The following is a 22,676-nucleotide window of genomic DNA, read 5'->3' as shown; positions in this document are numbered from 1 at the left end:
ATGTATCCTAACACTAATAATTTAAGCCTAGAACAACCTACTGGTATCTACTACACCAGTCTGTAAAAATCTCCACCCCACCCCTGGGAGTAGAAATGGAATCTTTCTCACATTCTCTGATAACACTATGTTTGGCATCTAAGTTCAATATTTAACAGTCCATAAATGTTGGATATTTATATGTTGGTTCACCATAAATGGTGAATCAATCTAAGAATATTTTGCCTGACCATGGCCAGTCATGAAAATTGTCTCAGAGTGACAATGTACATTTTCACAACTTACCCTAGATTTTTGGTAATTTTGTTCAGCAGCTCTGGTTTCTGCTTTTTAACCACGTCCATGACAGCATTATACACGTCACATATCTTTACACCTAATGACAAGACAAAGAGGAAACACAGTAATCTTTCAAGAAAAAAAAAAAAAAAAAAGGTTTGATTTGATTTGGTTTATCAACAGTTTTTCACCTGTCCCCTAAAGCAGAGTTTCTCAAAGTGTGAATTAGGAACTTCAACTGTGGGGTGCCTGAGTGGCTCAGTGGCTCTTAATTTTGGCTCAGGTCATGGGATCAAGCCCTATATGGGGCTCCGTGCTCAGAGTGGAGTCTGCTTGTCTCTCTCACTCCTCACCTGGCCCTCCCTACATGTGCATATGCGTGCTCTCTCTCTCAAATAAATAAAAAAAATTTTTAAAGATTTGAGAGTGTGCATGCATGTGCACGAGCAGAAAGAGAAGAGGGAGAGAGAATCTCAGGCAGACTCTGCACTGAACATGGAGTCCAACCTGGGCTTCTGACCCGAGATCATGACCTGAGCTGAAACCAAGAGTTGCACGCTTAACTGACTATACCACTCAGGTGCCCCTAAATAAAAACCTTAAAAGAAAAAAAAAAAAAGAAAAAAAAAAAAAGCTGCAGGAATGGTAAGGATTAGAAATTTGCATTTTTAAAAACAATTCACCTAGTCACCTAGTCATTATACTATTTAAGAATCACTGACTCAGGAGAACTATGGGATGCTAGATAGTCTCAATGAAATAATTTAAGAGTAGATAAATGGCACGATATTAAATACACATTTTGAAAAACAGGACTACTGAAGGGGTAAATTACTATTAGAAGAACTCTGGCCTTAATTTTTCACTATTTAGGATATGAACAGACATTTCAAGCCAGAACAGTCTAGATACGGTAGCCTCAAAGGGGTCTTTATCCTCACCAAGCTACATGTGACTATGATTTCCAATAGGATTTCTCAAGATTGACTTGAGATCATGAGGAAGAGTGTCTAGAAGAGATGGGGAGGGCTTACAGAGTAGCTTAAAGGTGAAACACATAAAGTCCCAGTTAGCTAACTGAAGTATGGAATTTCAAGACAACAGAGGTGTGGTGTCAAGCACTTTGCTGCCTTTTGAGGTCGACAATTGCTTGCTTAGCAGAGCTGCTATTAGTGCTGAGACTATGATCCTTGTATCCATTTGATGTAGAATTAGCAATATACATTCTGTTGCAGAGATATTAGTTCTCAAAACCTTCTAAAGGAAAGTAATAAGGCCAAGGTATTTTAAGAGGATCTGGACACAGAGGCCCAACCAGTCACAGAAGTTTTTTGTAAACACCAATTAAAACCAATGTAACTACTCATGCCTAAAAGGAGACTTAAGAATGGAATGGTAGCATGGTTCAAGGTTGGTAAAAATGTGATTCTATTTTTAGTACAAGAGCCTCAGGGACAGAAATGCACATAAACACTAGAAACATTTTTGTTACATCATTTCCAAACCTTCTTTTCTAAGGCACCTCACCATGTCTTAATTCCTTTAGCAGTTCCTCTTGAAGTTGAAGCAAAAAATTGTAATTTTCTTGAACTTCCTGAGAAGGGTCAACCATCAAAGTGCGAACAAGGTTGGAGCAGTAAGATTTGAAGCGAATACCCATGGCACAAGTGATGGCCCCAAAATGCATGTGATTCTTGTCACTAGAGATCAAAGGAAGAAAGCATTTCGTTATGAAAACTAGCCAAGTCCTTAGTATTCCTGCCATACAACACCTGTAATCACTACCTTTTCCTGCTATATCCCAAAGCTGAAGCAAGAAGGACCTAAGGACCTAAACTTTTTTTTTTTTTTTTTTTTTTAAATAAACAAAGCAGGTTATAGGGGAGTAAAATTGGTGACCAAAACGCAGGATAAAAATTCAGAGAGAGGGGCGCCTGGGTGGCTCAGTGGGTTAGGCCGCTGCCTTCAGCTCAGGTCATGATCTCAGCGTCCTGGGATCGAGTCCCGCATTGGGCTCTCTGCTCAGCGGGGAGCCTGCTTCTCTCTCTCTCTCTCTCTCTCTGCCTGCCTCTCCGTCTACTTGTGATCTCTCTCTGTCAAATAAATAAATAAAATCTTAAAAAAAAAAAAAAAATTCAGAGAGAAGGTGAGTTGTGGTATCCTAAACAGACAAAGAATATACCAAAATCTATTTATCACAGTTTAACAGTGCAGGGGTAAGGCATCACTTATCCACCAGCCACTACGAAATGTAGTATTCATTAAGAATTAGTCCCTTCATGGGGCGCCTGGGTGGCTCAGTAGGTTAAAGCCTCTGCTTTCGGCTCAGGTCATGATCCCAGGGTCCTGGGATCGAGCCCCACATCGGGCTCTCTGCTCAGCAGGGAACCTGCTTCCTCCTCTCTCTCTCTGCCTGCCTCACTGCCTACCTGTGATCTCTATCTGTCAAATAAATAAATAAAATCTTAAAAAAAAAAAAAAAAAAAAAAAGAATTAGTCCCTTCAGCCTGACCAGGAAAAACAGCATTCCCTACAATATTTTTAAAAATTAGAAGAATTACATTATGGCTTATCTAATAACATCCTAATGGTTTTTCTCAACATGATTTGTATTTTTTCTTGGTATTTTTAATCACCTGGAAAAGCAAAATCAAATAAATGCTCAAGTAAGAAATGAGTACCAATGTGAAATAAAATAGAGTAAGTAAGGATGCCTGGCTGGCTCAGTCTGTGGAGTGTGTGACTCTTAAAATCTCCCGATTTTGAGTTTGAGCCCCATACTGGGTATAGAGATTATTTAAAAACAAAACCTTAAAAAAGAAAAAAAAAAATGCAGAGAATAATGTAGAAGGCAGACTAATGGTTATTCTGTCTCTTTCCACTTTTCTGAATTCCAGAATGAGAAAAAAATCAGGCTAAAAGTTGAAATACTCTGGTTGTTATATTTTGAAGTTCTCACACTTACCTCACCACACTGAACTTGAGATTATAGTTGCCACCACTTTGAATGATAGGAGGGTAACACATTTCCACAGTAGAAGGGTCTGCCCCAGCTAGGTATTTTTTCTCTTCAATGGCCTTTTCCACAGATTCAGCCAGTTTGCTGTGTCGAACTTTCTGTAAGAATGCCCAGAAATAAAACAGTATTTATAAAGTCATCAAACAGTGGCCAACAGTTTTGGATTTGTGGATATTATTGTCTGAAGACAACATATACCCTGATATCACTTAGGATGCTAAAAAAGTCTTATGAAATTGTTTACGTGTCAGATAACATAGTGGTATGCCTGCAAAACTGATTTTGACACAGAATGTGAAATTCACAGCCATACGAGGAATTCTCAAATAAAATACTGAATAACCTCAAGAAACTATAGTGTAGGTTTACAGTTACTTTGAAAGAGAGCTGGCAGGGCGCCTGGATGGCTCAGTTGAGTGTCCAACTCTTGGTTTCAGCTCAGGTCAGATCTCCAGTTTTGAGACTGAGCCCAGCAAAAGGCTTCCCGCTCAGTGGAGAGAATGCTTGGGATTCCCTCTCTCTCCCTCTGCCCCTCCCCCACTGCATGCACAGGCGCACGTGAGAGGTCACTCTCTCTCAAATAAAAAAATCTTAAAGGAAGGAAGGAAGGAAGGAGAGAGAAGAGGAGAGGAAGGGAAAGGAGAGGAGAGAAGAGAAAGAGGGGCGCCTGGGTGGCTCAGACGTTAAGTGCCTGCCTCTGGCTCAGGTCATGATTCCAGGGTCCTGGAATTGAGCCTGCTTCTCCCTCCCCCACTCCCTCTGCTTGTGTTCCCTCTCTCACTGTTTCTCTCTGTCAAATAAATAAATAAAATCTTCAAAAAAAAAAAAAAAAAAAAAAAAAGAAAAAAAAAAAAAAAAAGAGCTGGCACAATTACACACCACCAATTTATGTACCAAAGGCCTAATTTCAAAGGCAGCTGAACATGCACCAAAAAGCACTGCACGGTAGGGACTTACTTCTCCTTCATTAAAACAGTAAGACTTGCACCTCTCCATTTACCTCATCTGCATCAACTATTTCCATGACTCGTTCCTTGAAGAATTTGTTGAAGACCTCAGAGGTGATGCTAGCTGCTTTCTTCATTAGGTTGAGCTCCCCATCCTCCTTTACAGCAATGGTATAGGCCACAACTGCACTGATATCTATCTGCAAAGTGTAAGAGTTTCTAACATGTAAATAGAGAATTGCTAAAGAAACGCATCTCTCCCAATTTGAATATCATCAGTGAAGATACTTGGTTATTTAGCAAATATTATTTATTCATAATTTATTCAAAAATCACTTATTCATCAGTAGTTTACAAAATACTGAAATACTCTTTTTCTGGATTGAATATTTAAAATAGCTCTTTACCAGGTCACAGTGTGTACTCTAATAGGTATTACATTAATGAATCATTTAAATGTAAATGTAAATGCTCCTCTCTAAAGGATTTTGTAAAGGCTGAAGAAGGAAAATAGGCAGGACAACAGGGAGGAAGAAAACGTATTTTCTGGATAAGAGATTTTCCTGTTTCTCTCTGAAATAGCGGAACTATCTTCCCAATGTCTCACCCCTGACTGAAAAGTCAAACTGGCTTACTGCTCAGCCAAACAGAATGAAAAATAGAAATGTGAAGGAATACAGTTTTCCCAAAACAAATACTTTGTACTATTGTTATGGAAACCTGTCACACTTTTGGTCTTCCCAACTCCCAATTAGCTTGTTTCCGGGAGTATTCTTACTTTGTCAAAGCCCTCTTTGTTGAGGCAGTCATTCCAGTTCTTCATGAACTCTCCAGGGAATTTGTCTTTGCTGAACACTCCAATCTTCTTGCCATTCTTGCTTTCTTTAATGGCTTCAATCATTTTGTCAAAGCTGCTCTTATTGCTTTCATTCTATCAGTGCCACAAAGAAAAAAAGGAGTTAATTAGTTTTAGAATTAGATATCTATGTTCTACTAGTAATAGGCAGAGACAAATATCTGGAACCACAGAAAGAATAAATTCTCTTCTCATGCCCCATCTACTTCCTTGGGACAGATTATAACACACTAAAAGGTAACACAAAATTTCTTTGGATATTTTTACATACTGAAGTGCCACGTAAGTTGATAAGACTATTCTTTTTCTGGGCGCCTGGGTGGCTCAGTTGGTTAGGAGAGTGCCTTCGGCTCAGCTCATGATCCTGGAGTCCCAGGATAAAGTCCTGCATTATACTCCCTGCTCTGCAGGAAGTCTGCTTCTCCCTTTGCCTGTTCCTCCCCGCTATCGTGCATGTGCTCTCTCTCTCTCCCCCCTCCCCTCAAATAAATAAAATCTTCTAAAAAAAGACTATTCTTTTTTTCATGAATAGCTAAAACACAAGATGAACAATATTCGGAGAAAAAGTGCCAGATAGGAAGTATGACAAAAAAGATCACATGTGGGGCACCTGGGTGGCACAACTGGTTAAGCATCTGTCCCTTGGTTTTGGCTCAGGTCATGCTCTGGGTCAAGAGATTGAGTTGGGCGTCGGGCTCTGCACTCAGCTCAGAGTCTGCTTAAGACTCTCTCTCATGCTCCCTCTGCCCCTCCCTCACCACAGCACACGCACATACGGGTGCCTGTATGCATGCTTACATGCTCTCTCAGACAGACCTTAAAAAAAAATAAATCACATGTGATAAAAACTGAAAAGGAGGTATATCTCAGATTCCTTAAGGATATTTAAAGTTATTTAATCTACGGGCACCCAGCTCGCTGAGTCAGTACAGCACGTGACAATCTCAGGGCTGTGAGTTCGAGCCGCACACTGGAGGCAGTGATTACTTAAAAAGATGTTACTTATTTTAATGAAGGTACAAGATGAAAACAAAAGTAATTACTTAAAAAGAAAGTTACTTATTCTAATGACGGTACTAAGGTGAAAACAAACAAGCTAACAGTGTCCTCGAGAAAGGACAGATAATGTGAGTGTTCAACAGACTCTCACAGCCTGCATGTTTTACTGCAGAACTGACAAGGTTAGTGAACCTTTTTTTCTCCTAACAAACACAACAAAGATGCGACAGAATTTTGTAATTACAACCACAGTCAGCTAAAATCTTCCTCTGTATCTTTTTAAATTCCTACAGGGCATTTCTGTTCATCACTTTTAAACATTCTTTCACAGTTATGACACATCCTTTATTGGTTCTGACCTTTTCCCGTATCAGCAGTGTGATGGCAGGGGCTCCATTAGCATTCTCATTGCCCTTAGTGTTGGCGATCTGTTTTAAAAACTCCACTTTCTTCTTGCTGGCCATAAAGATGATTTTGTCATCACAGAAGACCATAATGGTATCAGTTAGTTCATAACCAAAGAGCCATGTCTATAGGAAAAGATAACATGTGATTAACAGTATTTATAGATTAAAAAAAAATTAATGTATTCAGAAACATTTATAAAATAAGGTGTCTGGAATTAGCTTCAAAATAATGTAGATGTGGATACAAATGAAACTGGCCAAGAGCTGGCAATATATTGGAAAATGGGTACGTGGGAGTTCAATATATTATTTTATCGACTTTGATGTTTGAAATAGTCCATAATAAAGATCATCAGTGCATTTGGATAATTTGTGTTTATAGGAACTATACTGTTGTTTAGTAGGACAGAAATGCATAAAACAAGGGACAGAGTAGCAAATCAGGGAACTGCACATTCTAGCTCCCCCAAAGACTGCCAGTTACCTACCAATTATTCATTTCTTCTTCCTCAGAAAGACGGGATTGTCAGCTGGGCACAAGACTGCATGAAGACTATCTCCCATCCTTTCTTGCAGCTAAGTATGGCCATTAAGTTCGGGCCAATACGTTTTAAGTAGGAGTATTCTGTGGGACTTCAAGCAAGTCTCTTTATAAAGGGAAGGAGGTCTCCATTTTTTTCCCTTTCTGCATTCTTTCTGTTAGCAAATTTTGTACCACGGTATGGACTCTGTGTATGGCAGAGTAGAGACCTGAAAAACCTTGAGTCCCTGAAAACTAACGAACTGGGCTGCCTGGGAGGCTCAGTCAGTTAGGTGTCTGACTTCAGCTAAGATCATGATCTCAGGGTCCTCAGATCTAGCCATGTGTCCAGCTCCACACTCAGCACAGAATCTGCCTCTTCCTCTCTCTCTCTGCCCCTCTCCCCACTCACGCTCCCTCCTCTCCCTGTGAAATAAAGTCTTTTAAAAAATAAAAGAGAAAGAACTGTTTTGCTTAATTCATTGTCAGATTTGTTTTGTTAAATCCCAATTTATAGACTTCTCTTTCTTTATGTTCTATGCACTCTCCAGTACGCTTTTATGTTCCTTTTTTAAAGTATAGCTGTTTCTTTTTATATAAGAATGTGTTTTTTGTTTTTTGTTCTTTTTGGTCCACTCAGTGCTGAGTACTTGTGACTTGGGATTGAGGAATTAAACTTTTAATGTGGCTAGTGACTACCATGCTGAACAGTGCTGTCAATGATTCAGTGACTCTCAGGGCTAAGACTGACATAAATCCTTACCTGTAAGGCAGTTGATTTGGCATAAACAATTTCTTCATCAACACCCACTGATACAACAATGGCATCAACATTGGCATATTCATCTTCCCCTTTCTGAAAAGCAAAGAGTTAAGTAATTTGGTCATTTTCTTTCTATCCTTGTAAAACTGGAATACAGACCTCAAGTATTTACTCAGGATATATGTATACATATACATATGTATACATATACATAAGTATGTATACATATGTATACATATACATAAGTATGTATACATATATACATATATATAATTTTTTCTTAATAGAAATGCCAACTTTAAGGTACATGTTCGCTTGGCAGTCATTAGTTACTCTATTAAATAGTTTTACTGAGACAGAACTCATACACAATACAATTCATCCATTTAAAGTGTGCTGTTCAATGGTTTTAGTGTATTCAGAGTTACGAAACCATCACAATCTAATTTTAGAACATTTTCATCTCCCCAAAAAGAAACCCACAAGCAATTACTATACATCTCCTCCCAGCCGTACACAACCATTAATCCAATCTGTTTCCACAGATTTGTCCATCCTGGACATTTCATATACATAGGCTTTGTGTCTGGCTTCTTTCACTTGACATGCTGTCAAGGTTCACCCACGTTGTAGCAGGTGACAGTACTTTGTCCTTTCTGTCACTGAGTATCAATCTACCCTATGGATCTACCACACAGTATCTATTCATCAACTGCTGGACATCTGGGCTGTTGCCATTTTTTAGCTATTACGAATAATGGTGCTATCAACACTCATGTACTTCTGTGTAGACATACCTGAGTATGTATCTAGGTGAAGAACTGCTAGGTCATATGTTTAATTCTATGTTTAACTTTTTGAGGTTAACAGTTTAACCAGACTATTTTCCAAAGTGTACCACTTTATATTCTCAACAGCAATCTATCAGGGTTCCAAATTCTCCATGTTATGACCAACATTTGTTGACTTTTTTAATCAGAGCCATCCATTGGGTGCGAAGTAGTGACTCACTGTAGTTTTGATTTGCATTTCCCTGACAGCTAATGATGCTGAGCACTTTTTCACATGATTAGACCATCTGCCTACCTTTAAGAGCCTATTCAGATTCTTTGCCCATTCTCTAAATGAATTACTGCTTTATTACTAACTTGTAAGAGTTCCTTTTATACCCAAACATAAGTTTCTTGTCAGATAGGACTTGCAAATTTTTCCCATTCAGTGGGTTCTCTTCACTTTCATAATGCTGGTGTCCTTAGAAACACAAACATTTTTAATTTTGAAGGAGTCCAAATTATTTTCTTGTGCTTTTTCATCTCATACCTAAGAAGGCTTTGTCTAATCCAAGGACAATCCAAAGATTTACCTGTATTTCCATAACAGTTTTATAGTTTTAGCTCTGATATTTAGACCTAATGGTTAATTTTGAGTTAAATTTTTTGAATGGTGTGGGGAAGGGGCCTAAGTTCATTTTTTTGCATAGGGATATCCAGTTTGAAAAGACTATTCTTTCCCCCATTGAACTGTCCCAATTTAAACCAAATTACGTATTTTGAAAAAGCAAATGATACTGGGGCATGCAGGTGGCTCAGTCAGTTGAAAGTCTTACTCTTCATTTTCGCTCAGGTCATGATCCCAGGGTCAGGAAATCAAGTCCTAAGTTGGGCCCCCATACTCAGCAAGGAGTCGGCTTGAGGTTCTCTCTCTCCCTCTACTGCCCCACTTGCATGCACTCTCTTTCTCTTTAATACATACATAAATTAAAAAAAAAAAAAAAATCAAGTGATACAAATGTGGATGTTTGTTTCTGGATTCTCAATTCTATTCCATGATCTATGTGTCTATCCTTACACTAACAGCATGTTATTTTGATTATTGCAGCTTTGTAACCAGTTTTGAAATTGAGAAGTGTGAGTTCTGCAACCATTAGCTGCTCTTCAATAGCTCTACAAGACCGAAAGACTGGTAATAATGGGCTAGAAGGTCAAATCTCTAACTTCCCCTATAAAGTCAAGAGAAACATCTACTAAGACTATTCACATGTCAAGGCTTCTGGTTGCCAGTAAGAATCCAAATATAATGCCAATTGAGGTTTCTGTTCAATTTCTCTACCATAACAAAATACTTAAGACAAAGAAATTACCACAGAGAAATTGTAGGCATTCCCCCACTGATTTTCAGTGAGAAGGTATTTTCCTTCAGGTTGGTAAAGTTTTATCATTAGTTCTCACTGATGATGCAAAAGCAATGGTAGTTAACCTACTGCCTTAGCATGAATCAAGGCAGTGGAACCAAAATAGTTATTCACTACTGCACGCTCATGGAAAGGGGGGGGGGAGGCAGTTTCTCTAAGAATGTCCTTGATGCAAAAAAATGATTAATAGTAAGAAATCCCAACCCTTGAGCATGTCTTTTCAATACTGTGTAAAGAAATGGGAAATACACACAAAACACTTCTATCTGTAAACTGAAGTACAATGATTGTCTTAAGGAAAATTTTACAATTACCTGAATAACAAGTTGAGGGAGCCATTTAAGCAGACATGGGTATCCAGCATACATTTTCTTGAAAATTAATGAAGTGAGCCTGCTATTTCACGGAACATGAATGATGTCTTATGTAGTCAATGATAAATATTTGAGTTTTCAAGCAAAAATTAGAATTCTGAAATAGTTGACTTGCCACTGTGAACTTAGCTTCCCTACTTAAAACTCTCCTGGTAAAATTAGTGGTGATATTAACAAACATGATTCTTTGATACCATATAATGAAATGTGTAACATTTAGAAGATCTGCACAACTGAGAGAACCAATGCATGATGTCACAAAGTCATCCATGGGGGGGCACCTGGGTGGCTCAGTGGGTTGAGCCTCTCTGCCTTCAGGCTCAGGTCATGCTCTCGGGGTCCTGGGATCAAGCCTCGCATTGGGCTCTCTGCTCAGTGGGGAGCCTGCTACCCCCTCTCTCTGCCTGCCTCTCTGCCTACTTGTGATCTCTGTCAGATAAATAATTAAAATCTTAAAAAAAAAAAAAAAATCATCCATGGTAAAGGATTAAAGGTACAATAACCTGAGTATAAAAAGTGTTAATGTTGTGGTTTCAAATTTTAAATTATAATTAATTTTTGAAAGATTACCACTTCTCGAGTTTTAATGTAGTAACAAAGTATATTCATAATTACCTAAAAAGATTATTAAAATATCCCCCCTTCCAGCTTCACATATGTATGAGGCCAGATTTTCTCTCTATACTTGATGCAACCAATACAAAGAAAGGCTCTTTGGGGTCATGAATAATTTAAGAATCTAAAGGTTCTGCTATCAGAGTCTGAGAACCACTGTGCTATATGATTCCTGTGCCATAGCACATTAACACTACTCTTTGCATTAAACATTCTCTCTTCTCAATTTTTGCTATGTATGCGCCAATTCTTCAATAAATATAGATTTTTGTGGCAATAATATTACCACTACCTTGATAATCTCCCAAAATTAGCAATAGGCACTTGCCTATATTTAATGCTTATGGCTTCTAGATACAGATGTAATCCCCCCTCCAATATCTGTCTGCAAAAAATACCACTGAAATTAGTCAAAAGTCTAATGTATTTTTTGATACTTGAAGTCTTGGTCCAGTCAAAATTTTTCTACAAAGAAAAAGGTATTAACATGTAAAAAATTCAAAATACACAATAATACATTTCTTAAAAGTATATAAAAAATATAATCATGTAACTTAATCACTAACAGTATGGGTAAATCATCCAAAGGGATCTCAATAAAACTGAAAATAGGGAGAGAAAAAGGGCCCGCATATTCAGCTTTTTCAAGTAGATGCAGAAACAAACTCAACCATCCCAAGGATTTCAATCCAAATAAAATGCCTAGTTTTCCACTGCCAATCACAAAGGTGAAAGGACGAATCCTAATTTCTCTTCAAACCCAGCTGCTCTGACCATTTCATCAAAGTTCTTGATTGATTCTTCACAAAACCCGTGAGCTCTAACCCAGGAAAGAAATGTAGTAACAGGAGATTTTAGATATTTAAAGATAAAGAATTCAGAGAAAATTTTTCTCAAAATGTGATACAATGAAAAGGATTATAAATAAAACCAAGTATCTTAGCAAAATCTGGGATACAGTTTCGTATTTCAAACCTTATGAATACAAATGCTTTAATATAGATCACATCTGAAAATAGTCTTCTGAAACTATGGGAGACTTTAAGTTATTTGCTTATAAAACTTGCATAAGCTACCTGAAGTAACATAACACATACTATTGTAAAATATTTTTATATATATAATATGTTTCCAGATTAAATTATGTCTGGAGGGGCGCTTGGGCAGCTCAGTTGGTTAAGCATCTGCCTTTGGCTCAGGTCATGATCCCAGGGTCCTGGGATGGAGCCTGGGAGCCTGCTTCTTCTCCCTCTGCTGCTTGTGCTCTCTTGCTCTGTCAAATAAATAAAATCTTAAAAAAAAAAAAAAAAAAATTACGTCTGGAATATTAGAGTGCAGTGGGGTAGTTGAAAAAAGGAAAAAGAAGAAAAATGCTACAAGGCTAACAGTTCTATGTCCAACTCCAACTGCCAGCCTGGCTACTGGAGGAAGCTGGCTCTCAACCCTGTGCTGCTCTGAAATGGTCCCAGATTCCTACCTGATCTCTTCTGCTTGGGCTGATCTTCAGAACTCAGACTTGAGCCCTTGTCGAATCTGGACTTGTGATCCCTGTGCTCCCCTTTCTAGATGAACTATCTTGCACAGATTCTCAACATCCACCAAACCCTTTCTGTCTCCAAATTCTGCCACCTTCCAGTCTGTTTGGTACACTTGACAGCCAAGCCTTGCTGAAATGAATGTTTCAGGTGGGAATAATAGTATTCACTGAGCAGCCACTTTTTTAATGTGCCTTGCATTTATTTATTACCTATAACCCTCACAATAAAACCTGACATGCAGTAGGCATAACCATATTCAAAATCCCAATCAACACCTAGCACACTTAAAACTCCCACACAAATATACTAGCAGTCCTCACACTCATGATGATTTAGACTTTTTAAAAAGTGTTGAAAACCTAATTAAAACATACATATTAAAGGTAAAATATATACTTTCTATTAGCACACATTTATAGAGTATCAGATAGAGTTATACTTTTCCTACCATCTCTATCTCTTTCAGTTAACAAATCAGATGAGGATTTCATTAGGATCCTAAAGATAAAAATGAATCCCTCTGGAAGGTTTCTGATTTTTATCTATAAAGAGACATAGGGTCATTTGACAAACTTTTCAGGTAAGATGTTAGTATTGGTGACTTCTTAAATTTAACAGAAATTTCTTCAGCAACTGCAAGCAATAGGTATCAAGGTCTGCATACTATATTTAGAGATACACTAATGCCTACTGGTAAGGGCTCACTCTGAAAACACACTGCCTGGGTTTGAATACCTGATCCCACCACTTACTGTGACCTAACCTCTCTATGTTCCACTCTCCTCAATCATAAATATTGCTGTCAGAATTAAATGAGCTAATATAAATATAAATTATATTTAAATATATAAATATTTGTTTATATATTTATTTATATATTTAATATATAAATATTAAAAACAAAATACAAATATAAAGTGCTTTGAACAGTGCTTACTTCACAGCTGCTACTATGTATCTGTCATCATTATTATACAAATAATAGACCAAATATAGACCAAAAAGGCTATTTGTTAAAAATTTTACTGCGTACCACACCACTACAGTTACTGGTGTCAAAAATTAGCTGTCAACTGCATTAGTACAGCAGCAGAGCACACTTTCTGAAAGTGTGTACATCTCATATAGGAGATGATTTTAAGTGATCACAGATGTGGCTTTAAATATTCAATTACCTAGCAAAAAAAGTTACCTATTTTTCTCTTTAAATCTACTTGATCATATCAAGACCCTACACCTGTTTAAGATAATTACAAATGACATATCTGTATAGTGTTAATATCCAAAATGTATAAAGAACTTACTCAACACACAAAACAAATAATCTGATTAAAAACAGACAGATGAACCAACATTTCTCTAAAGACATACAGATGGCCAACCGACACATGAAAAGATGTTCCACATCACTGATCATCAGGGAAATGCAAACCAAAACTACAATGAGCTATCATCTCACACCTGTCATAATGACTAAAATCAAAATTACAAGAGACAACCAGTGTTGGCAGATGTGGAGAAAAAGAACACTGCTGGTGGGAATGCAAACTGGTGCAGCCACTGTGGAAAACAGTATGGAGTTCCTCAAAAAGTTTAAAAATAGAACTATACCCTATGATTCAGTAATTGTGCCACTGGGTGTCCACCTCCTCCCCAAAATACAAAAATACTTATTTGAAAGAATATATGCACCCCTATGTTTACTGCATTATACAGAATAACCAAATTATGGAAGCAGCCCAAGTGTCCATCAATAGATGAATGGATAAAGAAAATGCGGTGTGTGTATACACACACACACACACACACACACACACACACATATACACAATAGAATATTATTCAGCTGTAAAAACAAAAAAAGAATGAAATCTTGCCATTTGCAACGACATGGACAGAGCCAGAGAGTATAATGCTAAGTGAAATAAGTCAGAGAAAGACAAATACCACATGATTTCACTGGTATGTGGAATGTAAGAAACAAAACAAAACAAGCAAGCAAAGGAAAAAGACAAATCCAGATACAGACTTAAAACAAAACAAAACAAAAACCTCTCTTTTAAGATTTTATTTATTCATTTGAGAGATAGAATGAGAGAGAGAGAGAGAACACAAGAGGGAGGAAGGTCAGAAGGAGAAACAGACTCCCCACTGAGCAGGGAGCCTGATGCAGAACTCAATTCCAGGACTCCAGGATCATGACCTGAGCAGAAGCCAGCTGCCCAACCAACTGAGCCTCCCAGGAGCCCCAGACTCTTTTTTTGTTTTTTAAGATTTTATATATTTACTTGACAGAGAGAAAGTGAGAAAGCACAAGCAGGGGAAGTGGGAGAGAGAAGCAGGCTCCCCACTGAGAAGGGAACCAAGACTCTGAGATAATGACTTGAGCCAAAGGCAGCTGCTTAACCGACTGAGCCACCCAGGCTCCCCTAGACTCTTTTTTAAAAAAGATTTTATTTATTTATTTATTTGTCAGAGAGAGAGAGAGAGAGCACAGACAGACAGAGTGGCAGGCAGAGGGAGAAGCAGGCTCACCGCTGAGCAAGGAGCCCAATGTGGGACTCGATCCCAGGCCGCTGGGATTATGACCTGAGCCAAAGGCAGCCGCCTAACCAACTGAGCCACCCAGGCGTTCCTCCCCTAGACTCTTAACTATAGAGAACAAACTGACAGTTACCAGAGGGGAAGTGGCTGGGGGGGATGGGTAAAATAGGTGATGAGGATGAAGAGTGCACTTACCTTGAAGAGCAGAGTTAACATACAGAAGCACTGAGTCACTATATTATACATCTGAAACTAATATAATAACTATGTTAACTATACTGGAATTAAAATAAAAACTTAAAAAATAAAACTTTCTTTAAAAAGATTATATTTTTAATGCTAGTCCTTAACACCTACTACAATTTAGTAACGCTGTTGCACTTACATTATCTTTATTTTTTAACAGCTACTTTTTATTTTTGGAAAGTGACAGTATTTTCAATCATAGTGATGGAAAGTATCCTTTTTGAATATATTTAGGTTTAAAGAGATCAACAGTTTTTTGGAAGATGAAAAGAGGACAAAGAGTGGGAATTGACTAAGCAGAGCTGTGGTAATGACACCCCAAGAATGCCTGACAAGCATTCTCACTGGTAAGGTATCAGTAGAAATGCATATCTCAAAGAGCCCCAGTGAGCTCAGAACTTGGGAGGCACCATGTATCAGGGAAAGGGAACAGGATACATTGTACTTGGATGAGTTCAGGACTACAGAAAGTCTGGTCAGTAAGCTTAAGAGAGGGACAATACCCCAATCTACTTAACCTCCACCCAGGATTCTTGGAAGTCCTGAGACAACACCTAATGCCTCTGCAAAAACAGGCTCAAAAAGTCTACAGACTTGGGGCGCCTCGGTGGCCCAGTGGGTTAAAGCCTCTGCCTTCGGCTCAGGTCATGGTCCCGGGGTCCTGGGATCGAGCCCCGCATCGGGCTCTCTGCTCAGCGGGGAGCCTGCCTCCTCCTCCTCTCTCTCTCTCTCTCTGCCTGCCTCTCCCCCTACTTGAGATCTCTATCAAATAAATAAATAAAATCTTTGGGGGAAAAAAAAAAGGTCTACAGACTCAAATATGAGGTCCAGGAGAAGACAAGTACTAATTTTTATAGAATTAAATGAAAGTCTGTATTTTGAATGACCATAAATGTCCCAAAGAAAAGAATTGAGAGGATTTTTCTTTACACATCCTCACTGAATTCAGAGAGAACACTTCAGATACTGACATTTGGGAGTTCTCCATGGAATAAGCAAGCCTATTCACTCTACAGTCACCCCTAACTAGTTGAGAGGCCCCATTCATACAGAGCTGCCAACAGTTTGTTATGGTCTTAATCTTTTTTTTTTTGGTAAGATCTTATTTACATACTTGTCACACAGACAGAGAGCACTTGCGCATGCGGGAGGGCAGGCACAAGTGGGGGGAGCAGCAGGCAATGGGAAAGGAAGAAGCAGGCTCCCCACAGGGCAGTGAGCTCAGATATGGGGTTCAATCACTGCAGGATCATGACCTGAGCCAAAGGCAGGCGCTTAACAACTGAGCCACCCAGGCGCCCCAGTTATGGTCTTATTCTTAATACAGATGAGTAGCCAAGCCTTATTTTGGTTTCTGCGAAGTCTCCAACACATAAGAGAGAAAGCAAGGAAACTCAGAGGAAACAGAGAGGACAGAGGACAGAAGATAAAAATTAAAACACCTCCTATAAAATAAATAAATACAGTACATCCATGAAACAACAACAAAACAAGAGGACATGAAAGAACTAGAAATTAAAAATAGCTGAAAATTTTTTAAAAAATTCAACAGAAAGTGGGAAAATAAATAATACTGCAAATGGAAGACAAAGAAATAGGAAATAAAACCAAAAAATAATGAACAAACTCAAGCCAAGAGACCTAAACCTCCTGAGGGGAAAGAAAGAGACCACTGAGGAAATGGAGCAAAGAAAGTAACCAACAATGAACAATTCTACCATTGAAGGGCACTGAGTCCTGAGACTAAATAGGCCCCCTACTTCCCAACTCAATGCAAGGAGGTTGGAAAAAAAAAAGACTCCTACCAAGGCAGTGACATTTCAAAACCCAAGGGATGAAGAGATGATTCTAAATGTTTCAGAGAGAACAGGCCATATACATTGGAACAGGAAAGAGACCCATCTGCCTTCTGAAAAACAATACTGAAAAAAGTCTGAAGACTGACAAACAATAGCTTCAAAATTCTGAGCTGAATTCTGAGAGATTATCAACCTTGAATTTTATTCTCACTGAGCTATATTCCTAATCAAAAGTGAAGACAGTAAAACTTTTTAAGACACACAACAGCTCAGGAAACATATATTCTCTATATCCTTTCTCAAGAAGCTCTTAGAGGAAATACTTTAACAAAGAAAAAACAAATCAAGACAAGGGTTGTAAGACATAGTGGACCCAACATTGGAAAACCCCAAGTTCATTGGGCCTGGAGTACAACCTGCACAGACAGAACAAGATGATGTAAGGCTGCAGGAAGGGAATGGTGTTGGTGGTTAAAAAAACACAGAATTAGGGACACCTGGGTGGCTCAGTGGGTTAGGCCTCTGCCTTTGGCTCAGGTCATGATCTCAGAGTCATGGGATCAAGCCCCACATCGGGCTTTCTGCTCAGTGGGGAGGCTGCTTCCCCTTCCCTCTCTCTGCCTGCCTCTCTGCCTACTTGTGATCTGTCAAATAAATAAATAAAATCTTTAAAAAAAAAGAAAAACAAACTACAGAATTAATAAAACACCTGACAAGTGTGAGAATTTTTAAAACAAAAGATAGGTAATATTTATGACAGAACTGCAGGAAAAACTGGGACTAGGGATATTTAAAAAAGAAGAAAAATTTGGGCAATCATTAGCATCAGGAAAAATGAAAAACTGTAGAGAAAATGAAATTATACTCTATTAACTTCATCTACATGAGCATAAAAATGTAAACGGACTACTGATTTTTTAAAAATTTTTTTAAAGATTTTATTTATTTGACAGAGAGAGAGAGATCACATGTAGGCAGAGAGGCAGCAGAGAGAGAGGGGGAAGCAGGCTCCCTGCTGAGCAGAGAGCCTGATGTGGGGCTCGATCCCAGGACCCTGAGACCAGACCTGGGCCAAAGGCAGAGGCTTAACCCACTGAGCCACCCAGGTGCCCTCTGATTTTTTTTTTTTTTTAAAGATTTTTATTTATTTGACACAGAGAGAGGGAGATCACAAGTAGGCAGAGAGGCAGGCATAGAGAGAGGGAGGCACAGAGAGAGGGAAAAGCAGGCTCCCTGCTGAGCAGAGATTCCCAATGCGGGGCTCAATCCCAGGACCCTGAGATCATAATCTGAGCTGAAGGTAGAGGCTTAACCCACTGAGCCACCCAGGCGCCCCCTGACTACTGATTTTAATAAAAGTTGTGAAAAAAACTTATCAAGGGGGTGGATATGTGATAAAGCAAGTATAATAAAATGTTAACTGTTAACCTAGGTGGTGGGTACACAGGTGTTCACTATAAAATTCTTTCACTTTTCTGTATGTTGGAAGCTTTTCATATCCATGTGTGAGGAAGAGATTTAGAAAGTATTAAGAAAGTAGAGAAGTTAGACTAAGTGTGATGGTATACAGGGATAAAAAATGAAAATAAGAAAGTGGGTAACCAGAGTAGACTATAAAAGTTGAGCATGCAAGTTGAGCATCCCAACCTGCCCAGGCATTTACTTCTATTTAGCCCTTCTCTTCCCGAAGTCAAGAGACCAGTGCATTGCTTAAACCTGTCTCTACCTCAAGATAAAAGAGCCATGAAGAATGGAGATGAGTAGAAGTAACCCATTACCTTTGCTCAAAGTAGTCTGGGTACTGCCTGTATGCCTAGCTTTGGCGAGCAATCCAGAACACGAAACTCGTCCATGACAAAAACAGCTGAGTCAGAAACCGGTAACTGAGAGAAGCACTGACACTACAGCATATAGTTTTCTCCATGGGCACAAACTTTTTAGGGTAAGAGCCACCCACCATTTCAATTCTGACCGGTGGCATACAGACACATGAATGAATGCATTGGATCAGCATTCCTTTTCAAAACAGCTGCAAATTCTGACAGTTCACAGAATTCTTTTGGGATAAAAGACAAATGACCAAAGTCGAGGTTTACTCATAGCAAGATGCACCAAGAGGTAGGTCTCAAATAGGTATGCCTGGATATTGCTTCCACTGGTTCTCAAAAAGCTGGAACTTGGGGCATCTGGATGGCTCAGTCGGTTAGGCATCTGCTCAGGTCATGATCCTGGGGTGCTGGGATGGAGCCCCACATCAGGCTCCCTGCTCAGCGGAATCTGCTCCTCCCTCTCTCTCTACCCCTCCCCGCGCTTGTGCTGTCAAACTAAAAAAAAAAAAAAAAGAAATCTTAAAAAAAAAAAAACCTGGAACTGCAGAATGATGACTAACCTCCTTCACCTCATACCCCATGCAGTACTAATCATAATACCTGGTTAAAAATGATGACAATGCTGAGAAGGCTGAGAGCCCTGAATAAGGCTCAGTTAAGAGGCCAGAGAAGCCCATAGCACACTCTCATGACCTACTACTACTACCTGGAGTTTTCTTTTTTTTCTTTTTTCTTTTTTTTTTAAAGATTTTTATTTATTTATTTGACAGACAGGGATCACAAGTAGGCAGAGAGGCAGGCAGAGAGAGAGGGAGAAGCAGGCTCCCTGCTGAGCAGAGAGCCCGACGTGGGGCTCGATCCCAGGACCCTGGGATCATGACCTGAGCCGAAGGCAGAGGCTTTAACCCACTGAGCCACCCAGGCGCCCCACCTGGAGTTTTCTAACAGAATGGACAGGGGCACCACAAACCCTTTCTGCTTGCAGCAGTTCTAATTTAAAAAATAAGAGGCAGGACTGGAACAGACTCAAACATCCAGGTATAGTCATAAGACAGTAATAACTTCTGGTCACTACAGAGATCTCCTGATTTTTGACTGAGCCTTTTTTCTCATCTCTCGAATGACACTATTTCTCATTGATGTTTTAGAAATTTCTATTCAAACACAAGTATGTGATGCTACAACTACTTTTAGGACATAAGTTATGAAAATTGTTAATTAAGAAGTAATATCTTACTGGGACGCCTACGTGGCTCATTCAGTCAAGTGTCTGACTTTATTTTGGCTCAGGTCATGATCTCAGGGTTGTGAGACTAAGCCAGGAGGCAGGCTCTGCCCAGGGCATGGAGTCTGAGATTCTGTCTCTCCCTCTCCCCTCACTCATGCCCATGTGCCCTCACTCAAATACATAAAATCTTTAAAAAAAGGGAAAGTACTTGCAATAGCTTCACAATATGTATCTAACCCAAACTCAATCTGCAGATAAGTGAAATAGGAGTCACATTAACTCCTGTTCTTATTTAAAAAACAAAACAAGGCTAATTTTTTGGTTTTCTTCTGCCCTGTGAGGCTGAAGAGAGTTGGAGCTACCACACAACCACACAGTTCTGAAAACCTTATGCTTGAAGGTATCTAAAACTAAAAAGTAGATATGGCACCCAACTAATCCTCTAGTTTGTGAATTTTTGTCATAATGGATAGTTCTTTGAAGATGGGTGCTAACAATGCAAAGCTTGGAACTTATACAGCTAACTTCAAGTTATTCCCTTATCTCAATGCTAGTTTTCTATTAGAAAAGGAGAAAGTGTAAAAAATAACTGTATTATGCACCTATATATTCCACTTTCTGCTACAGTGCAGAGAATAAGGAAACAGAATTTACCTCATACCCTAGACAACCATGATCTATACTTAAGCAGATCAGAACAGAAGTACTGTAACCTGGAAAAGCTGTGCATGCAGAAAGAAATTCTACAGGTGGGCTCTGGGCATAGTTATTAAAATTTACAGTTGCAAGAAAGCAGAAAGTTTACTCAAATAATATTTCATAATAATTAGCCACAAATTTTGCTAGTGAGTACATTTTATATGGATCTTGCTCATAACTCAAATACTATTATCATCTAACATACCCTTCAAATGATGTAAGTAGGAGGGCCCAGATAAATTTTAATGATTTTTGAGAAACAAAAAATTAGGGCCAATAATTTAACTTCCCTGGATTTAAAGACTGTCATTTAATATTAATTTTGCTAAACTGTCTTCAGGCCTCAAGTGTTTCCTAGTCTCATTTGTATTTATCTATCATGTAAGGGAACTCTGAGCTTTAAATTAACTCAGCTTTTGTGAATGGTCTAGAGAAGATGAAGAATAACTTGATTAACTGAACCACCGTAAGTAGAAACAACCTCCACATCAAAGATGCATAATTTCAGGGCCTGGGGGTGGAAGAGAGGGCTTCTGATTAGTGTACATTTGTACTTATTAACCTCTAGAAAATAATTCAGCTTTTAGAAAGAATTTTTCTAACGTGGATTATGTTAAAATGTAAAAATGTAACAGGAAAAAAATGTAAAAATGTAACAGAGAAAGAAACTGTGAAATATTCGTTAGAAATTAACCAGTACAAAATTTTTAAATTAAAACTTATCCTCAGTATTTATCTGTATAAAGTCCTTATTTTTCCTTTTCATAAAATGCAACAAAGAATCAATTTTATTTTCAGTTATCTAATGCATTTATCTTCAAAAGATGAAACAGACACATGAACCTTTAATATGAATGGCAGTGAACTCACCAATTTCAATAGCTTGGTTTTTAGTAGAGAGTCTCTTTGAAAGGCAATTTACAATGCTGAAATCAGAACTGATCATTTTTGTCAGGACGTTTTTCACGTTTTAAAAGTCTTTATTAGTTTTAGTTTCCCTGGATGACAGAGTTCAGAGGCCAGACTTAAGCTAGACAGCACAGCCTGCACCACAGGAGGCAATCAAATATATGAATTGATAAATTACTATCGTAAAAATAAAATTTTAACCCTGGACATCTTTCAAGCGGCAAGATTACCCTAACTTTAAAATACTGGGGACTGCAACAGCTCTTTTTCTCAACACGTGCCCTGGATACTCTACGGAGGAGGAAAACTAACCAGGTTTTAGGCATCACATCGTTTTTGCATTACTAAAGCTTGCAGGTTTTCAGCATTAGGTTTCTGTGCTACCCACGGCAGGGCCTAGAACATGAGACGGTTGCGCGTGATTAGTTTTTTTTGTGTTTTTTTTTTTTTTAACTCCAGCACAAGCCCCGCAAATGATAAATACGAAAATCCGATTCACATCCTACCAGCCCCTCCATCCACCCTTTAACGAAGGAGGTTGTAATTCTGGCGGGACCTGGGGCGCAGTACTCTGATTCTGGAAGGACAGAGCGAGTGCGTGGGTGTGTATTAACACTGCAGGAGGGGGGCGGCAAGACGTGATCACAGAGTGGGAGGGAAGGATGATGCCTCTTCTGGGGCGGGAAGAGGCTGTGAGAGGAGGCTGTTATGCCTGACGGGGGCCAGCACGCGGGGAAGATGGTGGTGGCCGCAGGGCAGAGTGATTGCGGGGGATTCCCTGTTCCGGGGCGGCGCTGGGGCGGCCTCCGGTGAATGGTCCTGCAGCAACTAAAGGGGCGCGACACTGGACCCGGGAATTCCCGACGGAAAAGGAAAAAAGGGCGCCGAGAAATTGGGTTATTATGGGATGGCAG

At 39.0% G+C, this 22,676-nt stretch overlaps 1 protein-coding gene across 1 annotated transcript in view; it reads right to left on the bottom strand.

Annotated features, from left to right (window-relative positions):
- Positions 1-22,676, bottom strand: part of LOC111153155 (SPT16 homolog, facilitates chromatin remodeling subunit) — a 39,859-nt gene that overhangs the window by 16,972 nt on the left and 211 nt on the right. Inside the window, exons 2-8 of the mRNA XM_022511965.1 lie at positions 7,791-7,883; positions 6,460-6,630; positions 5,024-5,176; positions 4,299-4,445; positions 3,245-3,396; positions 1,807-1,979; positions 286-376 (exon numbers count right to left, since the gene is read on the bottom strand). Coding sequence (XP_022367673.1) covers positions 286-376; positions 1,807-1,979; positions 3,245-3,396; positions 4,299-4,445; positions 5,024-5,176; positions 6,460-6,630; positions 7,791-7,883 — 980 coding nt within the window. The remainder of the gene's footprint in view (positions 1-285; positions 377-1,806; positions 1,980-3,244; positions 3,397-4,298; positions 4,446-5,023; positions 5,177-6,459; positions 6,631-7,790; positions 7,884-22,676) is intronic.

Source organism: Enhydra lutris, unplaced genomic scaffold, assembly GCF_002288905.1.
Source record: "Enhydra lutris kenyoni isolate GAN:26980312 unplaced genomic scaffold, ASM228890v2 scaffoldscaffold31, whole genome shotgun sequence".
NCBI lineage: Eukaryota > Metazoa > Chordata > Mammalia > Carnivora > Mustelidae > Enhydra > Enhydra lutris.
The sequence above is the reverse complement of the archived record's forward strand: the minus strand, read 5'-3'. Positions and strand labels throughout refer to the sequence as shown.